The sequence below is a fragment of the Grampus griseus genome, assembly GCF_964374135.1.
Source record: "Grampus griseus genome assembly, chromosome: 1".
NCBI classification, from domain to species: Eukaryota; Metazoa; Chordata; class Mammalia; order Artiodactyla; family Delphinidae; genus Grampus; species Grampus griseus.
The window spans coordinates 1,541,306-1,562,130 of record NC_139017.1 but is presented as its reverse complement, the minus strand read 5'-3'; the positions used below and the strand labels follow the sequence as shown (position 1 = coordinate 1,562,130).

At 60.5% G+C, this 20,825-nt stretch overlaps 2 protein-coding genes across 4 annotated transcripts in view; both read right to left on the bottom strand.

Moving 5' to 3' along the window:
* Positions 1-8,085, bottom strand: part of CACNA1S (calcium voltage-gated channel subunit alpha1 S) — a 61,195-nt gene extending 53,110 nt beyond the window's left edge. For 2 of the 3 annotated variants that reach the window (XM_082660286.1, XM_082660285.1), the window contains exons 1-2: positions 7,607-8,085; positions 5,944-6,049 (exon numbers count right to left, since the gene is read on the bottom strand). In XM_082660286.1, coding sequence (XP_082516412.1) covers positions 5,944-6,049; positions 7,607-7,986 — 486 coding nt within the window. In that variant the 5' untranslated portion in view covers positions 7,987-8,085. The remainder of the gene's footprint in view (positions 1-5,943; positions 6,050-7,606) is intronic. The other variant, XM_082660284.1, reaches the window with a different exon arrangement.
* A 1,135-nt stretch (positions 8,086-9,220) lies between these two features.
* On the bottom strand, positions 9,221-9,778 carry ASCL5 (achaete-scute family bHLH transcription factor 5; the record flags this gene model as incomplete). Its single annotated transcript, XM_082667606.1, has 1 exon — positions 9,221-9,778. The coding sequence occupies one exon, from the start codon at positions 9,776-9,778 to the stop codon at positions 9,221-9,223; it is 558 nt and encodes a 185-aa protein (XP_082523732.1).
* Positions 9,779-20,825: the final 11,047 nt, after the last annotated feature.

Here is a 20,825-nt window from a genome sequence, read left to right as displayed (position 1 = left end):
TCGGAGGGGCTTGGCTGTGGGCTAGGAGTACTGTGAGGGCAGAGAGGGGACAGAACGGCCACCTACTCCGCCTTCCCCATGTGCCTGCCAGACACTCGTCACCACGACGGTCCTGGGGGGACTCTGAGTCCCCTCGGTGGGAGAGGGCAGGCTCCGAGCGGGGCCTAAAAGCCAGGCTCTCCTGTCATTTTGCCAGAAGCTTGTCCGGTGGCCCCGGCTTGGACGCCTGTGCCCTGCAAGTCCAGGGTCTCTGACGGGCCAGGCCAGAACTGGGGTCCTTCCGAGGGGAGGTGGAGTGGGCGGTGGCCTCAGCAGGCACATTCCAGACCCTAAAAAAAGACAGCGCCCTGGATGCCAGAGGCTTAGCCAGCAGCAACCGGAGCCCCAGGAATGTGCAGGGGCTGCGGGCTGAGGGCAGGCGGGCTTGGGAGGGAGGGAGGGAGGGAGGCCCCGAGGAGAGACAGGCCTATCCAGTCCCGCCGGCCTGCCCGCGCCTGCAGCACCAAGGCTAGCTTGACCCGTGCTACCAAAAATCATTTAGAACTCGGAAATCAGGCGCCGCGTCCTTGTTGGAACCTTTGCTCACAGATCCGGCCGAGGAGTCTTTCGTTGTCTAGGGCGGGTTTCTCAGCCTCAGCACTCCCCGCATTTGGGGTGGACAGCTCTTTGTTGGCAGGCGCGGGGCTGTCCTGTGAGTTGCAGGGGGGGAGGTGTAGCAGCATCCCGGCCTCTGCCCTCTAGACGTTAGCGGAGCTCAGGACACAGGCTCCTCCCCAAGTTCCAGGCGCCGCCCAACGCCCCTCCCTGAAAACCACTGACCCGGGGGCTGTACCTTTGCTTGAGTCTCAGGATTCTGCCACCGAGAAGCACAAATGGTTTCTGCCTGATAGAAACCGTCCTCCCACGGCCACACTTCCATTGCCCTGTAGCTAGCTCAGTGTGCCACCCGGCAGGCAATCTTAGCCTATCACTTTTTCTCCGATAGCATGGATTCCTGTTTCTCAAATTCTCTTTGAGCCAACTCTACCCTCCTCCTTGTTCCGTTACCCGTTGAATTAACCTCTGACATGCGTTCCTTCTATATTTTAATCAGTTTTTACTTTTAGTTTGTGGGCGAAGTGATAGATCGTTTCTAGCCTGTCCCCAGATCTGGTAACTCTGATCACGGCTCTTGTTTTTCCACGTGGGTCCCCTCAGGCTGGCCCAGGCTGGAATGGAGACCCTCCCAAAGGTTTCCTTTAATTGATTCAGTCAGGGAGTCCCCCAGGAGCAGGGCTCCTTCTGGCCTCAGGGAGCAGGTAGCCCTTCGAGGGGCAGAGCTGGACTTGCGGGGTCCTGGTCTGGTGCTGGTCTCAGCCTTCACCTCCCTGCCCTTCGCTGGCCCTGGGGCAGCTCAGGGTCTATTCCATCCTCCTGCTCCCCTGACCCACGGTGCCCCTTTGTGACCAGAGTCCCCAGCCTCCACTCGGTTGGCAGAACCCTGGGACAGCTGTGTTAGCCACTGGCCCTGCAGGCCTAAAGCAGCCTGCTCTCTGGGGCAAGTAGGGGTGGGGCCGGATCTCAGCACCTGTCCTGGCCTGGACGGGCAGCACCTCCACAGTCGGCAGAAAGTGGGGTCTCACGCAGGGAGGGGCCGGGGCCTGCTGTCCTGGGACCCGGCCCCCGCAGGCCACTCCCCAGGGAAGCAGTGACCCCTCTCCTCCTCTGTCCCCTTCTGATGTCCAGGGAGCCACACCCAATGCCCCACCGAGGGTACGGGTCTGCCCGCGGCGTCCACTGGGCATGCGCTGTGCCTCAGTTTTTTCATCTGTAAAAGTGAGAAATAGTGCTGCCTTGTGAGGCCGTGGTGGGCATTCAGGGGGACAATGCACTGAGAGCCGTCAGAGCAGCACCTGGCGTGGGGCAGGTGCCCGACAGCCGAGGGTGAAGATGATGATGGCGATGATGACGATGGTGATGATTGGCTAGAGGATGGGGCCGGGGGCGGGGTCAGGAAAGCCGTTCAGAGGACTTGGATGTTGGAAGGAGAGGAGAAGGGTTAAAGAGATTGGGGACAGGTGGGGGGGGGTGAAGAATTTTTTGTCTGAAATAATCCTTTGATCGTAGCTGCTAGGGATTATACCCTTTGACTCTGGAGCAACCTGGGGTCTCTGTGACCAGGGGCTTTGTGGCTGGGGAGCCCACGCTGAGGCACTGTGACCCCCGCATAATAAAGATTCCTTGTGTCGTTAGACAACGTGGCATAATTTATAAGGGCTTGACTCATCCAGAACCTTCTCTGAACTTTACGGTGTTATCCCCATTTTACAAGTGAGGGAACTGAGGGCACAGAGAAGTTAAGTAACTTGCCCAAGGTCACAGAGCTGCAGCTCCAGAGCCCATCGTCTGAACCACCGTCAGCTTCTCCAGCCCGGCTGATGCAGTTTTCAGCCTCAGTGAGAGCTGGGGCAGGGGGCGGGGGGAGAAGGAGGAAAAAGCTCCCGGAGGGGCCCCCTGCCTCCCGGGGGAGATTGTTCCCAGGACAGGTGTCGAGGCTTCCCTCCCATGAGCGAGGGTGCCAGCTGCCTGGAGTCTGCACACCAGGCCCCTGTGGGAAGCCTTTCTTGCCCCCTGACCTTTCCGCCTTCACCCCAGCTAGTCTGCAGTCACCCGAAGCGAGGGAGCTTCTGTCGCCCAGTGCTCAGACCTGCAAACCTCTGTGCTGGGTGGACGCAGGCCTCTGCACCTGCACCGTCGGGGGTTGACCTCGCCGTCCCCCTCCCCCAGTCCAGCCTGCTCCTCCCCCAGGAACGCCTGTCTCAGAAAGCGACACCACCATCTGCTCCGTCACCCTCTCTGAAACCCGAGTGCCACCCTCGCCTTCTTCCTCCCCTCCCCCACGCTCTGTCCCCACGCCCCTCAGGCCCCGAGTCCACAGATCGCCCGTCCTAAATCTCCCATTTCTCCATCTTCACCGCCACCTGGGCCTCAGCTCCACTGGACACCACTTTGCCTGCTTCTGCCCCCCCCGACCCCGTTCTACCTGATGGCCTGAGAGATATTCCAAATCCCAGCCCGTCTCTCCACCTCGTGCCTCCAGCCCTTTGCCCACGTGCCCCCTCACCCAGAGCGCTCCTCCTGCGGGGCTGCGACAGCCTCTCCTCCATGCCCCACACTCATGTGGGACCTGCTCCAGGACTGGCCGGCCCAGCGCAAGAGGCAAGTGCGCGGCGCTTGTGCACAACCTGTGCCGCTAAAGGTGCGGAAATGCCTTCCTTCCACGCTCCCTTTGTCAGCCTATCGTGGTGGGGTTATGGCCTATTTAGTGTTTTGAGGAGGGTGCAGACCCTCCCAGGCACCTCCTCTCCGTGACCCAGCGCACATGCCGCCCCCAGCCATGCCCTGGCCCTTCACACGGGCCCAGTGCCTCCACCCAAGGTGGACAGGCCTCCCCCAAGGAGACTCAGAGCACCGGGAGGGAGGAGGGCCAGAAGCCAGACCCTGCAGGGCCCTCTCTGAATGGGCCATGGTGCTGTCAGCCCAGGCTGGGGACAGCCACCTCCATGGCTGTCCTGACACACCGAAGGGCATGTGTGCCAACCCTGACGCTCCCGGGACCACGCCCAGGCTCTTCCAGGTGGCCTCCCAGGGGACTGAGCTGAGCGTCTGCTCTCAGAGACAGGGGAGGGGTGGGAAGTGACAGAGGCAGGACCACGAGTGGGCCACGGCCCTGTGCCCCATCCCCGTTGAACTTCACTTACAAAACATGGACTCAAATATGAAATTATCAGATGTTTCGATGCCATGACCCCAGAGCATCACCCCCTGAGCCCTCCCGAGTGCAGGTCACACCCCGTGAAGTCGGCCCTGCCCTCCAGGCTCAGGTCAGACATGCCATCCGCTGGGGCCACCCTGACGCCCCCGTCTCACTCAGGTTCTCCTCCCGGACAACGTCTAAGTGCACCCAGACCTTGCATGTTTCCCATTTCATTTTAACTGCTTGTTTGATTGATTGGATAAATTAATCTCTGTCAAGATGGGAATTATGTCTGTTTGGTTCACAAGTAGGTCCCCTGTACGTGCCAGGGATGTAACAGGCACACGACAAATATCTGTTAAATAAGAAAGTTAGTGCAGAGTGGGTCCTTGGGCCTCCCTTCTCCCAACCATGGTTCTGTTGGATGACTGGGGGGGTCCCAGACCTTCCTCAGACTCCTACAAAGTGGCCAATAGGGCGACGAAGAGAGGAAGCCCCCATCTCCCTCCCTCCTGCTCTAACTGCCCTCCCTTCCCTCTTGCTGGCTTTTGTGGAGATCAGCATATAACTACAAGGAGAAGCAGGGAGGCCTCAGCTAGGAGCTGGCTGTGTGACCTTGAGTATCACCTGCCCTCTCTGGGCTTCACAACAAAGGGTCCCTCACCGATGAGCAACGACCCACCCAGCTCTGACCTTTGACGTGATGGTTGTTACTTTGGGAAGGTTTCCGGTCCCGTTCTGCCAGGGAACTCATCACCCTGTCTCTACGAACCCTAGAACTTACCCAAGACTCCACCACTCAGCCCACAGGCCAAAGGCAAGCACACAGCACCGTGTGAACGTTTTAGGGTAGCCGTTTTGCTTCAAGATGGCAGGCGACATACCCGCTAAAGTCTGATTCTGCACCTTCAAGGAGGGTGGAGTTTCTTTCCAAAATAGTCAACTCCTTTAGGAGTTGAAATGGAACCGAGGCCCCCTGATATGAAGTCCTAAAGGGTGGAGTGGATGCAGGGTCCCCCTGGATTCCAGAACAGAGACAAGGGACCGGCCTCAGGGGGCCCAGCCTCCGAGGAGCACCGCCCCCGCCTGCCTCACCGCAGGGCCTGCCTGCTCCGGCTCCCACTCTCCGAGCTTTTCCGCTTATAGCCAAGCACACACTTAGAATCCCAGCTTCTCCCCAGCTCAAGATAGATTCCTATGGAAACCAGCGCAAAGCAGAGGCAGAAACAGATGCCATCCTTCCAGGCCCTGGACGCATGCGTGACAGTTCTCCTTCCGCCCACCCTGCAGAGTTAGTGCAGGAAAAGCGCGCTGAACGGGCGTGTCCGTCGGCCTGTCCCCTCAGGGGCCTGGTAAATGCCCAACACCTCCAGGGGCTTCCCCAGGGACCCTCCTACCGTCACCACACTGGTGGCACAGCTATCCAGGCCAGGTCTGAAAGTCAGAGCCCCGCGTCTGAGACCCTGGGAGAAGACGCGTGCATGGGGGTGACCCCCGAGCCTCAGTTTCCTTGTCTTGTAATGGGTCTAATAACGTTACTGACTTCATGGGGGCAGGTACAGGAAGTGATTAGCACAGAACCTGGCATCCGATAAGCACTTAATAAACACCGAGCATTTTATTGTGATCTAGCTCTTGGGTAAGTCCGTCTTTTACCCGCCCTAAGCCTCAGTTTTCTCATCCGTAAACAGAGTGAGCTGGGGAGGAGCCAGGACAGCCTGGTTCTGGAAAGCCCCTCCCAGCCGCGGCCTTTTCTGGCCTGTGGACTTGTCACTGGTGCCGGCGTGAGGAGAGTGTGGCTCTAACACATGTGCTCTCTCGCCGTCAGGCCATCCCGGAAAGGCAAGCCCCACGGAAGCACGGTCCCTCCGGGTTACAAGCAGGGGAGGGAACTCGGCATTCAGCCCCCATCGCTGGCCCTACAAAGCCTCAGTTTCCACATCTGTCAAATGAGCCTAGTTTAGGGGCCATGGGGAGGAGGACGTGGCTTACTGGCGCAAGGAGCTCAGCACAGCGCCCCTGGCACAGTACTGATATCATGGAACCCAGCCCGGCCAGGTTTCCCTGCAAAGCTCTGAGCCCCTCAGCCAGTCCTGCAGGTGGTGGGGACGTGGGGTCTGTATCCTTGGGGGCTGCAGCTCCAGTATCATCTAGCAGCGCGCAGCCTGGGCAGCAGGCCGGCAGGAGGAAGGGAAGACCGCTCTTACCAGGCCGAGGTTCAGAGCGCTGCTGTCGTCCTCCGGCATGGGCAGGTACGCGGCCAGGGCCACACAATTGGCGAAGATGGTGAGTAAGATGATGGTCTCGAAGGGTCTGGTGCAGGGTTAAGGAGAGCCCTCGAGTGAGGCGTGGGATTCGTGGGATTAAGGGGAAGGGCGCACTGGGGGTCTGTCTGGACTGACTACAAGGCCAGGCTGATGGGCCCACGTTGCCCTCCTGCAGGGCACAGACGGGGCCAGGCTCCTGTGGGGCACCCGCCTCCCTCTCCTCCAACAGGGAGCGTCCACTGAGACGCTTTGGGACCACGAGGCTCTGGCTCCTGGCTGGGGGCTACTCAGCCTCAAGGCCCGGGGAGTCTTAAGCCCCCGTCTCAGTACCCATCCCCCCAACCCCCCAGCTCCACCGACCACTGCTCTCCCCGCTCCGCAGAGCCACGGCCAGACACGCCGTGGCGTCCTCGCAGAATCAGCAAGGGAGGCTGGGGCTGCTGCGGCCTGGGCTAAGCACCCCCGGGAAGCGGGCCGGGAGGGATGAAACCTCGACTCTGCAGCCTGAGGAGGGGACGGTAACCGACGGTAACCGACGGCATCCGTGGCCCCAGGGCCATGCACCCACCCACACAGGCCCTGCCAGCCATTTTCCGGAGGGCACTCCCACCAGGCTCCCTGGATTTGCTGGTGAGTAGCACAGCCTCCGGGGAGGCTGACCGTTACAGGGTGGCTGTGGAGGGCACTGAGGGGGAGAAGCGGGGAGGCCCGAGCTCTTCATGCGTGGTTGGGGGATGCCCTGTACAGATGGCTAGAGGGAGACCCCACGCCTTTCCCAGCCACCTTCCTCTGCGGTTTGAAGAGAGGCGGCCTCGGGGCAGAGGACTGGACAGGGGACAGGATGCAGGCGAGAGACACGGGTGGGGAAGTCTGCCCCCGACCCCCAGACAGGAGGGCACGAGGCTCCTGGGTGCCACGTAGGGGCAGGGCTGACTCCTACCCAGACCTTCCAGCTCCGCCTGGGTTTTCCTTGTCCCTGCGGCTCCCTTACTCTCCTTTCTTCTAGGGAACAGCTGGTGGGAGCCTGGTCTTCCAAAACCCTTCAGAAGTATTTCAAATATGCCCGAGCAGCTCACTCAGCCCCCACTTGACGATGGCCTCCCCCCTCTGCATCTCCTTCCTCTCTGCCCCAAATAAGCTGGAAATTTTCATCATTCTTCCTCGCAGAGCTAATGCCAACGTAGAAGGGGGCTCATGTCCCTGTGCCCACGTGGTGCCTCCCACCCAGGCCTGCTGTCACAGCAGAGCTCGGTGCAGGCCCATCTCTCCTCCCCGCCCTGCCCGCTGTCGCCTCCCCCCACCCCAGTCCTGTCCCATAACCCAGGGAGGCTGAGAGGAGCCCTCGACGCTGGGGACTGGGGATTTGGGCACACCTTCCAGCACCTTCCAGAGACACTACAGAGGCACTCAGGCTGCCTCCAGGACCTGGGCCTCAGCCCCGGGGGCCCCTGCTCCTCGGTTGAGGGCTTCCTTCGCAAAAGCTCCCTGCTCCATCGCCAGGCCCCGGTCTCCGGCCCCCCAAGCCTGTGATCTGTGAGCCCCGCTCCTCGCCTCCCCTGACACACACACACACCCCGTGCAGCCCCTTGGCCCTGAAGGATACTTCCATTCCACGATGCTGATGCAGGCCCTCCTCACGGGGTTCTGGAGAGTCAAGCAGAACAAGGCCCGCGGCGGCCTGGGCAGGACCTCGGGAACCGGCTTCTTGGGCTGCTTCTTCCTCAGGCCCTCATCCTGGGGCGAGGACGGCTCCATGGCTCCCGGAGCCTCAGCCTCTCTCTTGCTCTCCACCCGCTGCCCTCTCTTCCCCGAGTCCCCAGTGCCCCTGCCTTGGGGACTGGGCGGCTGAGCCCCTGGGCGAGCCTGCCCCGCTGAGCCAGCCGGGGCGGGCCGGGGATCACTCTCCCTGCTCCCAGCGAGTAAAATTAGCCTCCACGGGCTCTCTGCTGCCCAGCCGAGCTCCCGCGGCCAGGCAGCTGTCATTCCTCCCCAGTCCAGCCAGTGACAGCCCAGTATGTCCCCAGGGAGGCTGGGGGTGGGGCTGGGGGCTCACACATGGGTCTGGGCTGGGGCAGAGGGAGACAGGATGGAAGGTTTGAGGCTGGGGCGACCGAGAGCTCACGAAGTGCTATGAAGCCACAGGCTTCAGACTAGCCCCTTGGTGTCAACGTTCAACCCACCCCTCCCCGCAGGCCCAGGACACTGTCCAGAAAGGGTGCCGGGTGGTCCAGCTCAGTAGGAGTCCACAGCCCTCCCTCACATCTCTACCTGCAGCTGTCAGGCCAAGATCCTCCACCCTCACCCCATGCCTACGCCCCGTGGGGGGGGCTCTTGGCTGTGCCCACCTTTCTCCCCGCCCCCCCCCCAGCCTGCCCCTAGCTGTGCAAGGGGCGGTGTCTATCTCTGGGACTCTGTGCCCTCTCCACACTGCCCCTGGCATGTACTAAGCTCTCTGTAAATGTTAGTTGAATGCATGAGCTAACAGAACACCCCACACAAGTGCTTGAGTGGGAAGGAGACAGGGGTGCCAGGGAAGGGAAGGCGGACAACCACCCGGGAATCACAAAACCCAACGTCTTTATTTAGCCCCGTCGTGCAAACACAGCGCCGGTACACCCATGCGGTCCCCATGCCCACAGAGTACAGTCTGAGGGGGGAACACGCAGTCCTCACCCACCCCAGGGGCGGGGGAAGGGGGGAAGGAAAGGGCCACACTGGGGCGTGGGGTGGGTAAGGCCCTCCATTAAGGAAGCCGGAGGGCACCACCAACGCACACACTCCGCCGCCTCCTGGGCTGAGTGCACGCTGAATCTGGCCTGCGCCTCTCCCTCTGGGCTCCTCTGGGGGGCGGGGTGGGGGAGGTGACAAGCAAGTCCTCGAAGCGGACGCTGGCGTCTGAGGCCATCTCGTGGAGAGCAGGGGCGTGGCGTGCGGACCAGAGCAGACTCGCCTCCTGGGCTGCGCCCGTGGCCACGGAGGGCGGAGCAGGACCTCCACGACCGGGGCACCTCCGACCTTCCTTGCGCGGGGCTGAGGCCCAGTCGGAGCCCGACCCCGGGGTGGCCGGCATGGACGGGGCGTGCGCCCTCGCCGCCCCCCGACAGCCGCTCTGGCCTCTCTCGTGCCCCCGCTGGAAGGGACGGGGCCGTGGTGGCGCTGGCGGAGGGAGGGTGCCGCGGACGCTTGAGCACCCCGAGCCCAGGCGGCCCCAGCCCGGTCAGTGACTGCAGTCCTCCGACTCGAAGAAGGGCGAGGAAGAGCAGCACGACGGCTCGGACGAGTCGGGCGCCAGGGGGGCGCGGCCGCCGGGGGCGCGGCCGCGGTGCTCGCGGGGCCCAGGGCCGTCGGGGGCGGCGCGCAGCAGTTCCTGCAGGTGCTTGATGTAACGGATGGCGGCGCGCAGGGTCTCCACCTTGCTGAGCCGCTTCTCGGCCAGGGCGCCAGGCAGGTGGCCGCGGAGGCGCGCGTAGCCCTCGTTGACGCAGCGGACGCGCTGGCGCTCGCGCTCGTTGCGCTTCTGGAGGAAGGCGGGCTCGAAGGGGTAGTGGCAGGCGCCCAGGGCGCCCGGGAAGGGCGCGCCGGGGAACGCGGCCGCGTAGGCGTCGCAGTAGGGCGGTCGGGCGGCGCCCGGGTACAGCAGGAAGGGCACGGCGCCCAGAGGCTCGGCGTGGGCCGGGGTCGCCGGTCGGGGAGGGGGCCCGATGCCCAGAGGCAGGCAGCCGGGGGGCGCCGCGGGCCGGCGGGCCGCCAGCGCCCGGCAGAAGTCGTCGTTCATGGTGCCGCGCGGAGCCGGACCCGGAGCGTGCCCCGAATCGCCCCGACTCGGGGTCTGCGCGCCCTGCCCTCGGAGCGAGTCACATCGCCAGCCGCGGCTCCGGGCGGCCGGACTGGTCAGGGCTTCTTTTCGCTCTGGGAGCAGGCTCCGAGGTCCCCCTAAGGCGAGCCATCGCGGCGGACCATGAGGCCTCTGCAGAGGCTCCGCGGGCACGTCTCAGAGCAGCCGGCAGGGATGTGGGGTGGGCGCGGGCCTTCCCAGGGCGCAGCCTTGCAGCTCCAGCGGGCCCCGCGCCAGGGTCTTGGTCCTCGGGGCCCTCGGGGTCCCCGGGCTGTGCACCGGGCAGGAGAGGGTCCCGGGTGCCGTCTCTAAAGAAGAGGGTGAACATATCAATTAGGAGAGGCCTTGCTGCATCGTGGGCTCGTTTGTGTCACCCCGCCCTCCAACGCGATGGTAAGCATCACGAGGGGAGGCAGTGGGCTGCAGAAGACATACGTGCAGAGCCGGGTTCAAATCCCGGTTCACCCCTTGATGCTTGGGTGCCCTCTCTGAGCCAGTTTCCAGTATGGAGATAATTAAAACATCCCTCCCAGGAGATGAATACTGAATGAGGATCAAATGAGAAAAAAATATACCCAAAAACGCCTCCTCCAGGGCCTGCCTTATAAAAGGTGCCCAGCGACGTCATTTCCTTGGAGGAACACGTCTGGTCACTCGCTCCTGCCAGGGCCTCACATCTGGAGGCTCCGAGCCTGCTTATGGAGTTGGCAGTGGAAACCCCAGCGGCAGCCGTAAGGCAAGTAAGGGTGGGACTCTATTGAAGGCAACGCATCTTTGGTTCAGAGGAGCCCGCATGTGGTCGGGACTTTCAAAGCCCTCCCGTGTGGAGTGGCACCACCAGAGCGCTCTGTGCCCCAGTCCCCAGGGAGGGGGGCTGGGATGTGCCCCCTCAGCCCTCCTGGGTTTGTCCTTTCTGCCACTCAACACAAGTGCCTGTGATTTCAGCTCCGTGTGGGCAATGCTTGTTGCATAACTGAGAGGGAGGATGAGACAGGAAGCTGGGCTGGTAGGGGGTGGGCCTAAGTCACACGCAGCCCCTTTCCCAGACTCCAGGATGCTGTTACTTCAGAAATAATTGGCCTGGTTTGCATTTAAGTCACCAACTCCTCTCACCCGCGGTTATCAGATTCCACTTCGTCGTCATGTCCTCTAGGCATTCTCTCTGACCCGCCCCTTCCCCGTGTGTCCAGTGTCCTGTCGATGCCATCCTGCACTTGTCACACTGCCCTCCACGGGAGATCTCAGGGTTCCCTGAATGAGCAAGTGAGCGGGTGCTGCAGCCCACGTAGCAGTGATGGGGCAGCAGGGCCTCAGATGCGGGCCAAGGCTTCGACCTGACAGAAGGCCCAGCTCTGTCCCTGACAGGGGAAGGTCGCTGCCACACTCGGGCTCCCGAGAGTCCCCTGCACCTTCTCGCCTTTGTCCTTTATCCGGGTCCCAGTCTGTTCCCAGCTAGCTCTGCCCTCCTGAACGGAAACCGGGAAGATTCAACAGCGTTCAAAGCACTGCCCTCGAGAGACTGTGTGAGGCAGTGCAAAGTCACATGCCCCTCCCCCGCCCCGCAGCCTCCCAGGGCTCCCCTTGGAAGGGAAGTGTCCTTCAAGGGACGGTTCTAGAAAATCTCTTCCAAATACCCCTCGGCTCCGGACGCTCTGCGCATTCCTGGCCTCACCCTCGGCTGACACGGACCAGGCGGGTCACGGGGGCCTCTCTGCTGCCCCCGGCCCTGCCCCAGGCTGATTGCCTGAGTTCTCCAGCCCCCGACACAGACTCTCCAGGCTGTGCATTCTGAGTCTTCAACCAGATAGTAAACCGCCGGAAGGCAGGGCTTTCTCCCATTCTTAGGTGGTGCCCCTCAGTCCCTCGCCCAGTGCTGGGCACGTAACCAAAATTATTTGCTATCAGTGCTTTTGTTTTATAAAACTACGGGGTCCAGGGCTTCCCTGGTGGCGCAGTGGTTGAGAGTCCGCCTGCCGATGCAGGGGACACGGGTTCGTGCCCCGGTCCGGGAAGATCCCACATGCCGCGGAGCGGCTGGGCCCGTGAGCCATGGCCGCTGAGCCTGCGCGTCCGGAGCCTGCGCTCCGCAACGGGAGAGGCCACAACAGTGAGAGGCCCGTGCACCGAAAAAAAAAAAAAAAATATATATATATATATATATATATATATATATATATATATATATATATATATATATATATATATATATATATGGGATCCAGACTCTCCTCTCCTGCATGATCCCTGTCTATTCATATTTGACTTAATTATTTAAATATCATTTGATTGAGGTCAGAAGCTCATTTACATCTAATGACAATTTTAATAAATACGACTTAATAGCTATTTGTGTCAATCCAATACCTGTTCATTTTCCTCACATGCTATTTACATTTTTTATGACTCTTCAGAAAAGTCACTCAAGCAAGAAACCTCGCAGCTTGACCATGTATTTCTTGAACTAGTTCTCTTTTTACTGTTAGAAAAGGACCGATAACCTGGCAGCGAGCTCAGGTGAGGGCACAGCTGCAGGCGAAGTGTGATCTGCATTTTCCTCCGCGGAATGCTCTACCCTGGCGAGGAGCGGAAGGACACCGGGTATAGCAGGTTATCCTCAAGCGGCCTGAGAGCACGTACTTCCCGAGAGCATCTGTGCGTGGGACTGCCCTCGGCTCTGGGATGGAGCGGTGGACAAAACCCATGGTGAAATAATAATAATAGTAATAATAAAATAATAATGATAATAATAGCGATCGTTTATTACTCTTGCTGTGCAAGACTTCGTGCCAAGTGCTTTACGTGAAACATCGCACTTAATTCCTACGTAATTCTTGTGAGGTAGGTGCTAATTTCACCCGGTTGTACAGGTGAGAAAACGGAGGATTGTAAAGGTTAAGTTACTTGCCCAAGGTTCCACAGTTAGTGATCTCATGAACTAGTAAATGCTAGTCAGCCCTACCCTTCTCCCCCTGCCCCCGATTCTCTCACTATTTCTCCTAGAGCTTCACGTTCGAACCAGAAGTTCAGAGGGGCTTGTGCTGACCTAACACGAGCACCTTACTAAACTATGACTCCTGTTGAAGGGGATGTTCCACTGCAGATTCTGATGATCACGCTGTTTGAGCTTCTGCCCTGGTAAGAGTGGTACCACAGCTCACCTGGGTGGTCCTTGGGAAGGTAATGGCCCCTTGCAGATGCTCTTAGGAGGATGGCCACTGACTTCTGTCGTTGGGAGGGGAGGACCGAGTTTAACCAGAGTCAAGTACCGGGAGCCGTACTCCTGGGAACGTGGTGAGGAACCCCCTCGCCTGAGCTTAAAAACACGAATACTGGGATCTTCCTTAACCTGCAGTACCTGGACAGGATCTGACCAGCAACGGAGAACCAGCCCATGGGCTCAGCGCCCAGACTGGGCCGAACCAGTTGTCGACAGCGGCACCGTGTGGCCGTGAGGAGAAATGACAGTAGCAGGTTGCTGCAATTCCAGGTCCCGACTCCGTCATAACTACCCGCCCCGGGACTGAGTCCCCAGGTCTTTTGGAAAATTCGGGGTACTGGAGGACTCCCAAGAAGAGCCATGGGGTCTCCCGTTAACATCGACTACTTTCCTCCCTGAGTGGATGGATCAGTTCACGTCACTTAAACGTTCACTATATACAAATACATAAAAAACGCATCATTAAACATATTTTGTTTTCTGCAATTTATTTGTAACAGTATGAAGCAACTTACTAGCTAAAAGCCTGCTTCTGAAATAGCGCGTGGGGGGCTGGCCCCGCCCACGTGAGCCGGAGGAGACTACTGTCCTGGAGGGAGGGGTTGAAGCAATACTCTCCACCTTTCTAGGACCCTAGTTCCTCCCGGGCGGGGGCTCTCGCCCTCCGCGCCTCAGGTGTACTTTCCCGGGCCTGGGGGCAGATGTGCTCGGTGGGAGGAGCCTGATCGTCCACGAAGCTCACTGCCCGATGGAGCTGTCCTGGCTGCCCTTTTATGACCAGGACGTGTTCACAGTCATGCCCGGCACGGTCATATATTGTACAAGGAACGTGGTGACACCCAGTCCAACTTGCAGCAGAGAGAGTCAGGAAGCCCCAAGTGGGGTCTCCTGGGCCTCCTTCCCCAGTCCTTGCTGCTCCTAATTCTGCATCAGGTGGCATTTGCCCCCCAACAGCTATTAGCTACTTGTGGTCACATCCTGCCAGAGGCTCTCCCTACCACCCCCCATGGTACATCATTACAACTTCTTGTTGACGGCTTCATGAGCACGGCCTGCCCACCCCAGGCCATCCCTGTCCTAGGAGTCCGGCGTCATCCGACCCCACCTCCCCCTTTCCCCAGCCCTACACTCTTCGTGGCCAGCGGGCAGACAGAGAACACTCTCCCCGGAGCCCTTCCTGACCCCATCTCCCGCCCCAAGTTGTAAATTCCAAGTGCAAGAACTCCTGTCTCGGGCTTCATCTTTGAAACACACAGTCCCCGTTGCATAAATGTTTGTTGATTGACACTGGGTATCCCTGGGGAGGGCTGAACCATCTTGATGGAGCAAAGGGGGCTGTGACCTCTGAGTGGGCTGGACCATCTACAGAGCAGGTAACATAATTCTCCCTTTCCAGGTTTTCTCACTGTCTTCACCGGGACCGGAGCCAGAGGTGGGGGACTGAGGCCAGAAATTGTCTGAAAATGTCACTTCAAACTCGGAACAGGGCTCGGGAAGTGGCTTTGGGAGAGGTGAGTTCACTGTCCTCTGCCTCTCCTTCCACTCAGGGGTTCCTACAGCGGCTTGTGTGTGGTGGAGCTCATCGGCACCTTCATGAAGACATCTTCCAGAGCCTCTCCTACCCCTGCCATCCCAAACTGGGAGAATTTGTAAGGAAACCAAGGACTCGGAATGACAGCACGCATGGGCTTCACCCATCCCCTACCTCCAGGCAAGGCAGCCGCTGAAACCTTTCCCGAAAGGGTCCACGAATAGTTGAGAAATGCAGCCCCTTTATTCAATCCCTGGAGATCCCCAGGGCGCATCCCAGAGAAAGCCCTGCAGGAACGAAAGCTGCTTGCGTTTAACCCAGAAATCCCCAGTGGGCCTCAGAACGGTTTGTTGTTTACTTTTCCTCACGCCTCCTAACATCCAGTAGAATACATTTCAGGGAATTCTACCTTAAAATCTCCAGGATAAGCAAATGTTTTTTTCTTTTTAAAATAAGAAATGTCACCATCTCTCTTAGGAGTCCATCTTATAGCCTGTAATTACTTCTAGGAGGATAACCTCACCACTCCCTCCTTATATATCCAACACACCCAACCGAACGATCAGAATCTCCTCGGTACCACGCTGGATCTGACCAAGGAGAAGGGCAGCCAGGCCCGGCGACCAGGACCCCACAGAGGGCCCTTGAGGGCTAGAAACCAACGCCTCCTCTTCTGGGCAGCTGAAGGGCCTGGCCGGCTGCTCTCGGCCTCTGTGCCCCTCTGGTCCCGTGATGAACGAGGCAGCGCTATTCACGCACGGACCTCAGCCCAGAGCCCGCCTAGCCCCCCTCATGCCCTCCACGCTGTGTTCCCTGCCACGGGGTTTGCCCCAGGCCACTGCCTGCAGCCACTTCCCGAGAGGAGCCGTGCAGAGCTCTGAGGCGGTGATGGAACCAGGTGCCCAAACACGGGGACGCTCGGCTGGGACTCTGGAAGGAGGGGAAAGGCGTGGGGAAGGAAGGCTGCCATGGATTAGGTGGCTTTCGATGCCTGGCCTTGTTGGGTGCCCTGCTCTCCTGTCTCCTGTGACCCTCAGCCTGTTTACAGAAGAGGAACTGGCTCAGAGAGGCTGGGACAGCGGCTCAGGGTCACACAGCCGGGGTGCAGCTCACCAGGGTCTGTTTAAGGTGATCCACGAGGACCTTCTTAGCCAGGCAGGTGTGCCCAACTTTTTGGCAGGAGTCCTGATTTTTATAGGATTTCTTGGGGGCCAGAGTCGGGGGAGGGGCTCGTCCTCTTCCTAATTCCCTTGAATGTACCTGGCATTTATGATGCTGGGGAGTCACAGGAAGGTGTTTGGGGAGGTAGCTGCCCCCAGTCCCCAGGAAGAATATCGGGCTCCCTGGAGCACCTCACGGGCCCAGGAGCCCCCCCGAGAGGCAGCCCCACAAGCAGAAAGCACACTTTAGGCCAGACTCTCCTAGACCGGATCCCGGCTCTGCTTTCACTGGCAGAGGCGCTAATTCTACAGACCTCAGTTTCCTCACCTGCAGAATGGGGGCAGTGACACTTCAGAGGTTATTGTAAAGTTAAGAGGAACCTACGTGGGTCACCTGGCACCTAATAGGAACTGAATCACTGGCAGCTGGCATTGCCAGCACGGCTGGGGCGGCCCTGGAAAGAGCCCCTGAAGCTCTAAGATCCTGGGATGTGGCTCTGACAGGCCTGAGTCCGCAGATGCCACCCCCGACACTGCAACTGGACACAGCACCAACGCCCGCGTCCAGCGGCTCCCCAGAGCCACGTCTGTCCTAGTAGACGTCCGGAGGGAAAATTCTGTACATGAGGGCCGGACCCTTTTCTCAAGTCTTTGAAGGACTAGGGTAACACAATTCTCTAAGTAAGGTGAATGTATTCACTGTGCGTCCTACCGCCTACCTGCGGATTCACCCGCCAAACCTCTCCTGAACCCCTTCCGGAACCCCATGGAGGGCGGGGTTCAGCAGAGGACCACCCAGACTGCTGTGCCCAGGTGCGTGGGCAAGGCAGGACTGCACCTCACACTTCCGCTCTGAGTGCACTCACTACAGCCCTGGGAGGTCATCGTCCCCATGTTCCAGACGAGGAGATGGGGGCACAGAGAGGTTAAGCAACGTACCCAAGGTCACACAGCTGGTACAGGGCAGAGCTGGGATTCATACCCAGGCACTGGGGCTCCTGAGTAAGTGAGAGGTAGGAGCCAAAGGAGGTGAGGAGAAAGTGAAGACAGCAGCGTGATATTCTCCGTGTCAGGCGCTCGTCTCAGTGACACCTGTGCGTGCACACGCTCACACACGCATGCACAGTCATTGAGTCCTCACTACAAGGTAGGGACCACCATCACCCTTGTTTTACAGATAGGAAAGCTGAGGCACAGAGAGGTAAGGGAACTTTCCCAGGGTCACACAGCGGATGAATTTTGAACTTGGCATTCGAGGCAAATTGGTGTACACCTTGGGACTGGCCAGGCGTCCTCGTCCTGTCCAGGAACGAGTCTTTCTTAACAGCCCAAGAGAATGAGTAAACCTGAGACTCGGAAGAAAGTCTGCGCCAGACGGCGTTCCTACAGCCTCACCCCCCCACCCCTGCCCCCTGCTGTCAGTTACACCTCAAGGGGGAGGAAGGGGCTACAGCCTAGGTGCCAGGACATCTGAACTCTTGGCCCAAAGCCACCAATAAGTGCTAATGCGACTCGGTGGACAAGCCTTACCCAGAAAAACGGCCTCTCACCGGACTTCAGAGAGGGTGTGTGTAGGAAGAGCTCAAAGGGGTCCAAAGCCTCATGGGAGTGGCGCTGGGGGCGCAGGACGGGGGCTGGGGAAGGGAAGGCAAAGGCGGGACCCTGACCAAAGTGTCCACGGGAGCCCAGCATCCAGCCCGCCTCCTGGCCAGAAGGATGCACACTGCTGTCAAGTGCACCTCCGGTGAGGCCCTTCCGGTCACTGCCTGCACACGCACGCCCTCCAGGGCAGTTCTGAGCCCTTGGGATTAGTCAGTGCTAACTTCAAGGGAAAAAGAGGAAGGGAAATCATCCCATGGGCGCCGAGAAGGCACCAGCAGCCTAGACCAGGTGATTCTGCGGAGGACAGCGGCTCTGACGGGAAATGGGGCTGTGCCTGAGGCTCCCTTGGTGATGACCGGTCCCCTGGGGCGGGGTTCACGGGCGGAGGGGGCAGTGCGGAAGCCTCCGCCCCCTGCCGCGACCCCGCTGGGCCATCAGCGTGGCCATCTCCCCACCACCCCCGGGCCTGCTGCCAGCTGTAGCACCGACATCAGACAGAGAACCGTGCTTGGGGCCCAGGTCATCGCTGACTCAGGGATGGAGGAAAGGGGCTCCCTTCGCCACAAAAGGGAGCCTCCCTTCTAGGTGACTCGCGGGGGGGAAAAAACCCTGGGTCCACAGAATAAATGTCTGAGGTTTCCCGAGGCCCCTCCCGACCATCGATTTGGGGCGTTTATAGGTGGGAAGTGACCCTGGCTCCAGAGCTCCCGGAACACAGTGACACCTCGGTCTGCAGGAGGGGGGAAGCTAACTCTCACTGCTCACACACAGGTCTCATTGGGTCGTCAGCGCGCCCTACAAGGAAGGGGTCTTCAGCCCCGTGTCACAGGGAGGAAGTGGCTGGCAGGGCCGGGGCAGGCGCCAGGTGGGCCCCCAGGTCCCTCTCCTGTGCGTGCGGGATGCCCAGGACCCTCCCGGCTGTCTCATTCGTGCAGTTGCCACGTTTTAGAGAGAATCGGAGCTCTCTGCATCTTGTGGAAAATGTGGTTTACGACAGGGGCTCTGGGGCCACTTCCCAGCCGGGACCTTGAGCAAGCCCATCCGTCCTCGGCGGGGCGGGGGACGATCAGCACGGTCCTGGGGGAGAGCCCACCGGAAAGCATCCTCGCCAGCACCTGCCTGGCTCCCGGCGGCGGCCCCGACCTCACAGCCGCTCTGGACGTGCACATCGCCACGCTCATCTCCCGAGGCATGGCTCTGACCGCGTGGCTCCCAGGGACAGTCCATTGTTCCCTGGACCTGCACCCCTTGCTGGGCGCTGAGGGGCCTCAGCTCTCTGCGCCCCCAGCCCAGTCCTCAGAACGACTCGCCTTTCCTCTGGCGTTCCCCTCCCCGCCTGGGGCTGCTCCCCGCCTGGGGCGCCAGCCCCGCTTCCCAATGCCCATCCACGTCCTGCGCCTCCTTCCAGAACAGTCTGGGTCTCTTCTTGTCCACAGTACTCCCCGACCTCTCCTGTTCTTTCTTTCTCTTTCTCCCCCGAATTCTCCCAGGGGCCCCTGGCCTGCTGTTCCCCCACCACCACCTGTGTGCCTCGTGCTCCCTCAGAAGAAGGGCAGGCCCGTGCCTCCTGCATCCCAGCCTGAGGCAGGGTGGGCCCTGCTCCCGGCACCCAGGGGGTGCCCACGCGTGTGGTCACCTGCGAGTATCCCAGGCTGATCGGAGAGCGTCACCGTGAAGCAGGTGCTCTCACGGGCCACATCTGGTATCTAAGGTCTGCGTGGAGCATCTCTGCAGAGGTTGTGGGCCTGAAAATGTGTAACTTTTCTATCTAGATGCTTCCTTTGGGAGTGGGGTAAAAAGCACAGGCCCTAAATGGGGGAAACATGGAGTCTTAACAGGAACAGACCTCGGCTGACCTGACAAGGAGGCAGGGCACCCTTCCCTGGGCACCTGCCAGGTGCTCGCAGCTCTTTAATCCCCTCGAGATGACTTTTCATCCCCCATTTTGCAGATGGGGAAACCAAGGCTTGGAGAGTTTAAGTGAGCTCATGTTTCCATAAATGGCAGGACAGAAAAAACAAAGATATTTCCCCAGCCCTTGCCCTGTGCTGGGCACTAGCGTGACCTCTTGGCCTATGCGACCCTCACAATGGTGTGACGAGGCAGGTACCATGTAACAGGTGGGGGGGGGAGACCAGCCAAGCCGGCGGCCTGTGGTCACACAGCTGCTAAGGGACGGGGCTGGGATCTGACCCTGGCGGCCCGCTCCAGAGGCAGTGCCCCGAACCGCTGCCCTGCACACCCAGGCCCGCTTCCACGCCAGACACGGGACAGGCTCTCCCCTGCCCTCACCCCTCACATTCAGTTCCTCTCCAGGACACCCCCCCGAGCTGATCCCCGACCAGAAAATCCACACTTTAGTCTCTGGATACTGGCAGGCGGCAGGCATCCAGCCCAACCCAGAAAGACGCCCCGCTGGTGGCGATGCCCTGGGCAGCTCGGCTAACCTCCCCTGCTCCCCGCGGAGGTGGGTGCGGGCCCCCACCAGCAGGTGGCCGGCTGCTTTCTCTCCCAGGGCAGGTGACCGAGCCCTGCCTAGCTGTGCTCCAGGCCGGCGGAGCCATCACGATGCCCGTTACCTCTGAGGCCGCTCCTCGCACAGCGTGGCTCCGCTCCGGGCCGGTGACCGGGGCCTCCCGGAGGACCAGCCAGGGTCCCGCCGTCGCCCGCGGCGTCCTCGGCCGCCTCTGGCCGGCTTCCCGCCCCGGCACAGGAACCAGGTACACGTTACCTGATTAAGCTTCAAACGGTGACACACCCAGAAGGGGAGGGGGAAGGGCGGGGTGGGGGCACCTGTGATCTGGGATCAGCTCCGAGGAGGAGAGAGGGCCACCCTAGTCTCCGCTGATTGGCTCCTGAGTCCCCCAGCAAGACTCACAAAGCTCGGGGCCGGAGCCCAGGGCCGGTGGATATGCTGTCCTCCAGGGCTGCCCGGCCCAGGGCCAAGGGAGGGCTGGCACACCCGGCCCGGGGGCGGGAAGCTCCAGAGCCTCTAAGACAGGCGTCTGTGCAGCAGGAGGGCGCTCGGGCAGTGCACGGGGTCCGCAGTGAGGAAATCCCAACCTTGGGGGAAGACTGCCCCGTCTCCAGACTGGCTTTGATGATACCATTTTGGGTGTTGGGTGATCACTGCGCACCCCTGGGGCTGAACCGGGAGCTAGGACGCCAGCCTCTGCAGGGACGTGGCTCCAGGACCACCTGGCAGCTGAGCCAGAGGGGCCCTTGGAGCTCACCCAGGCCACCCTCCTCGGTGGTCAGCGGACGAAGCTGGCACCCCGAGCGGGCAGGGCTGGCCCAGGACACACAGCCGGCTGGTGTGGCCTGTGGAGCGACAGCCCAGCTCTGTCTGGCAAAGCCTGCTGACCTGGGGGAGTCAGCAGGAAGGGGGCAGCTGTGTCCTGGCCCCTGCCTTGTCACCCTGTCGCATGTTGAGTTCCTCGCGGGCAGAAGGAGAGTGGGGAGTGGGCTGAGGGGCCC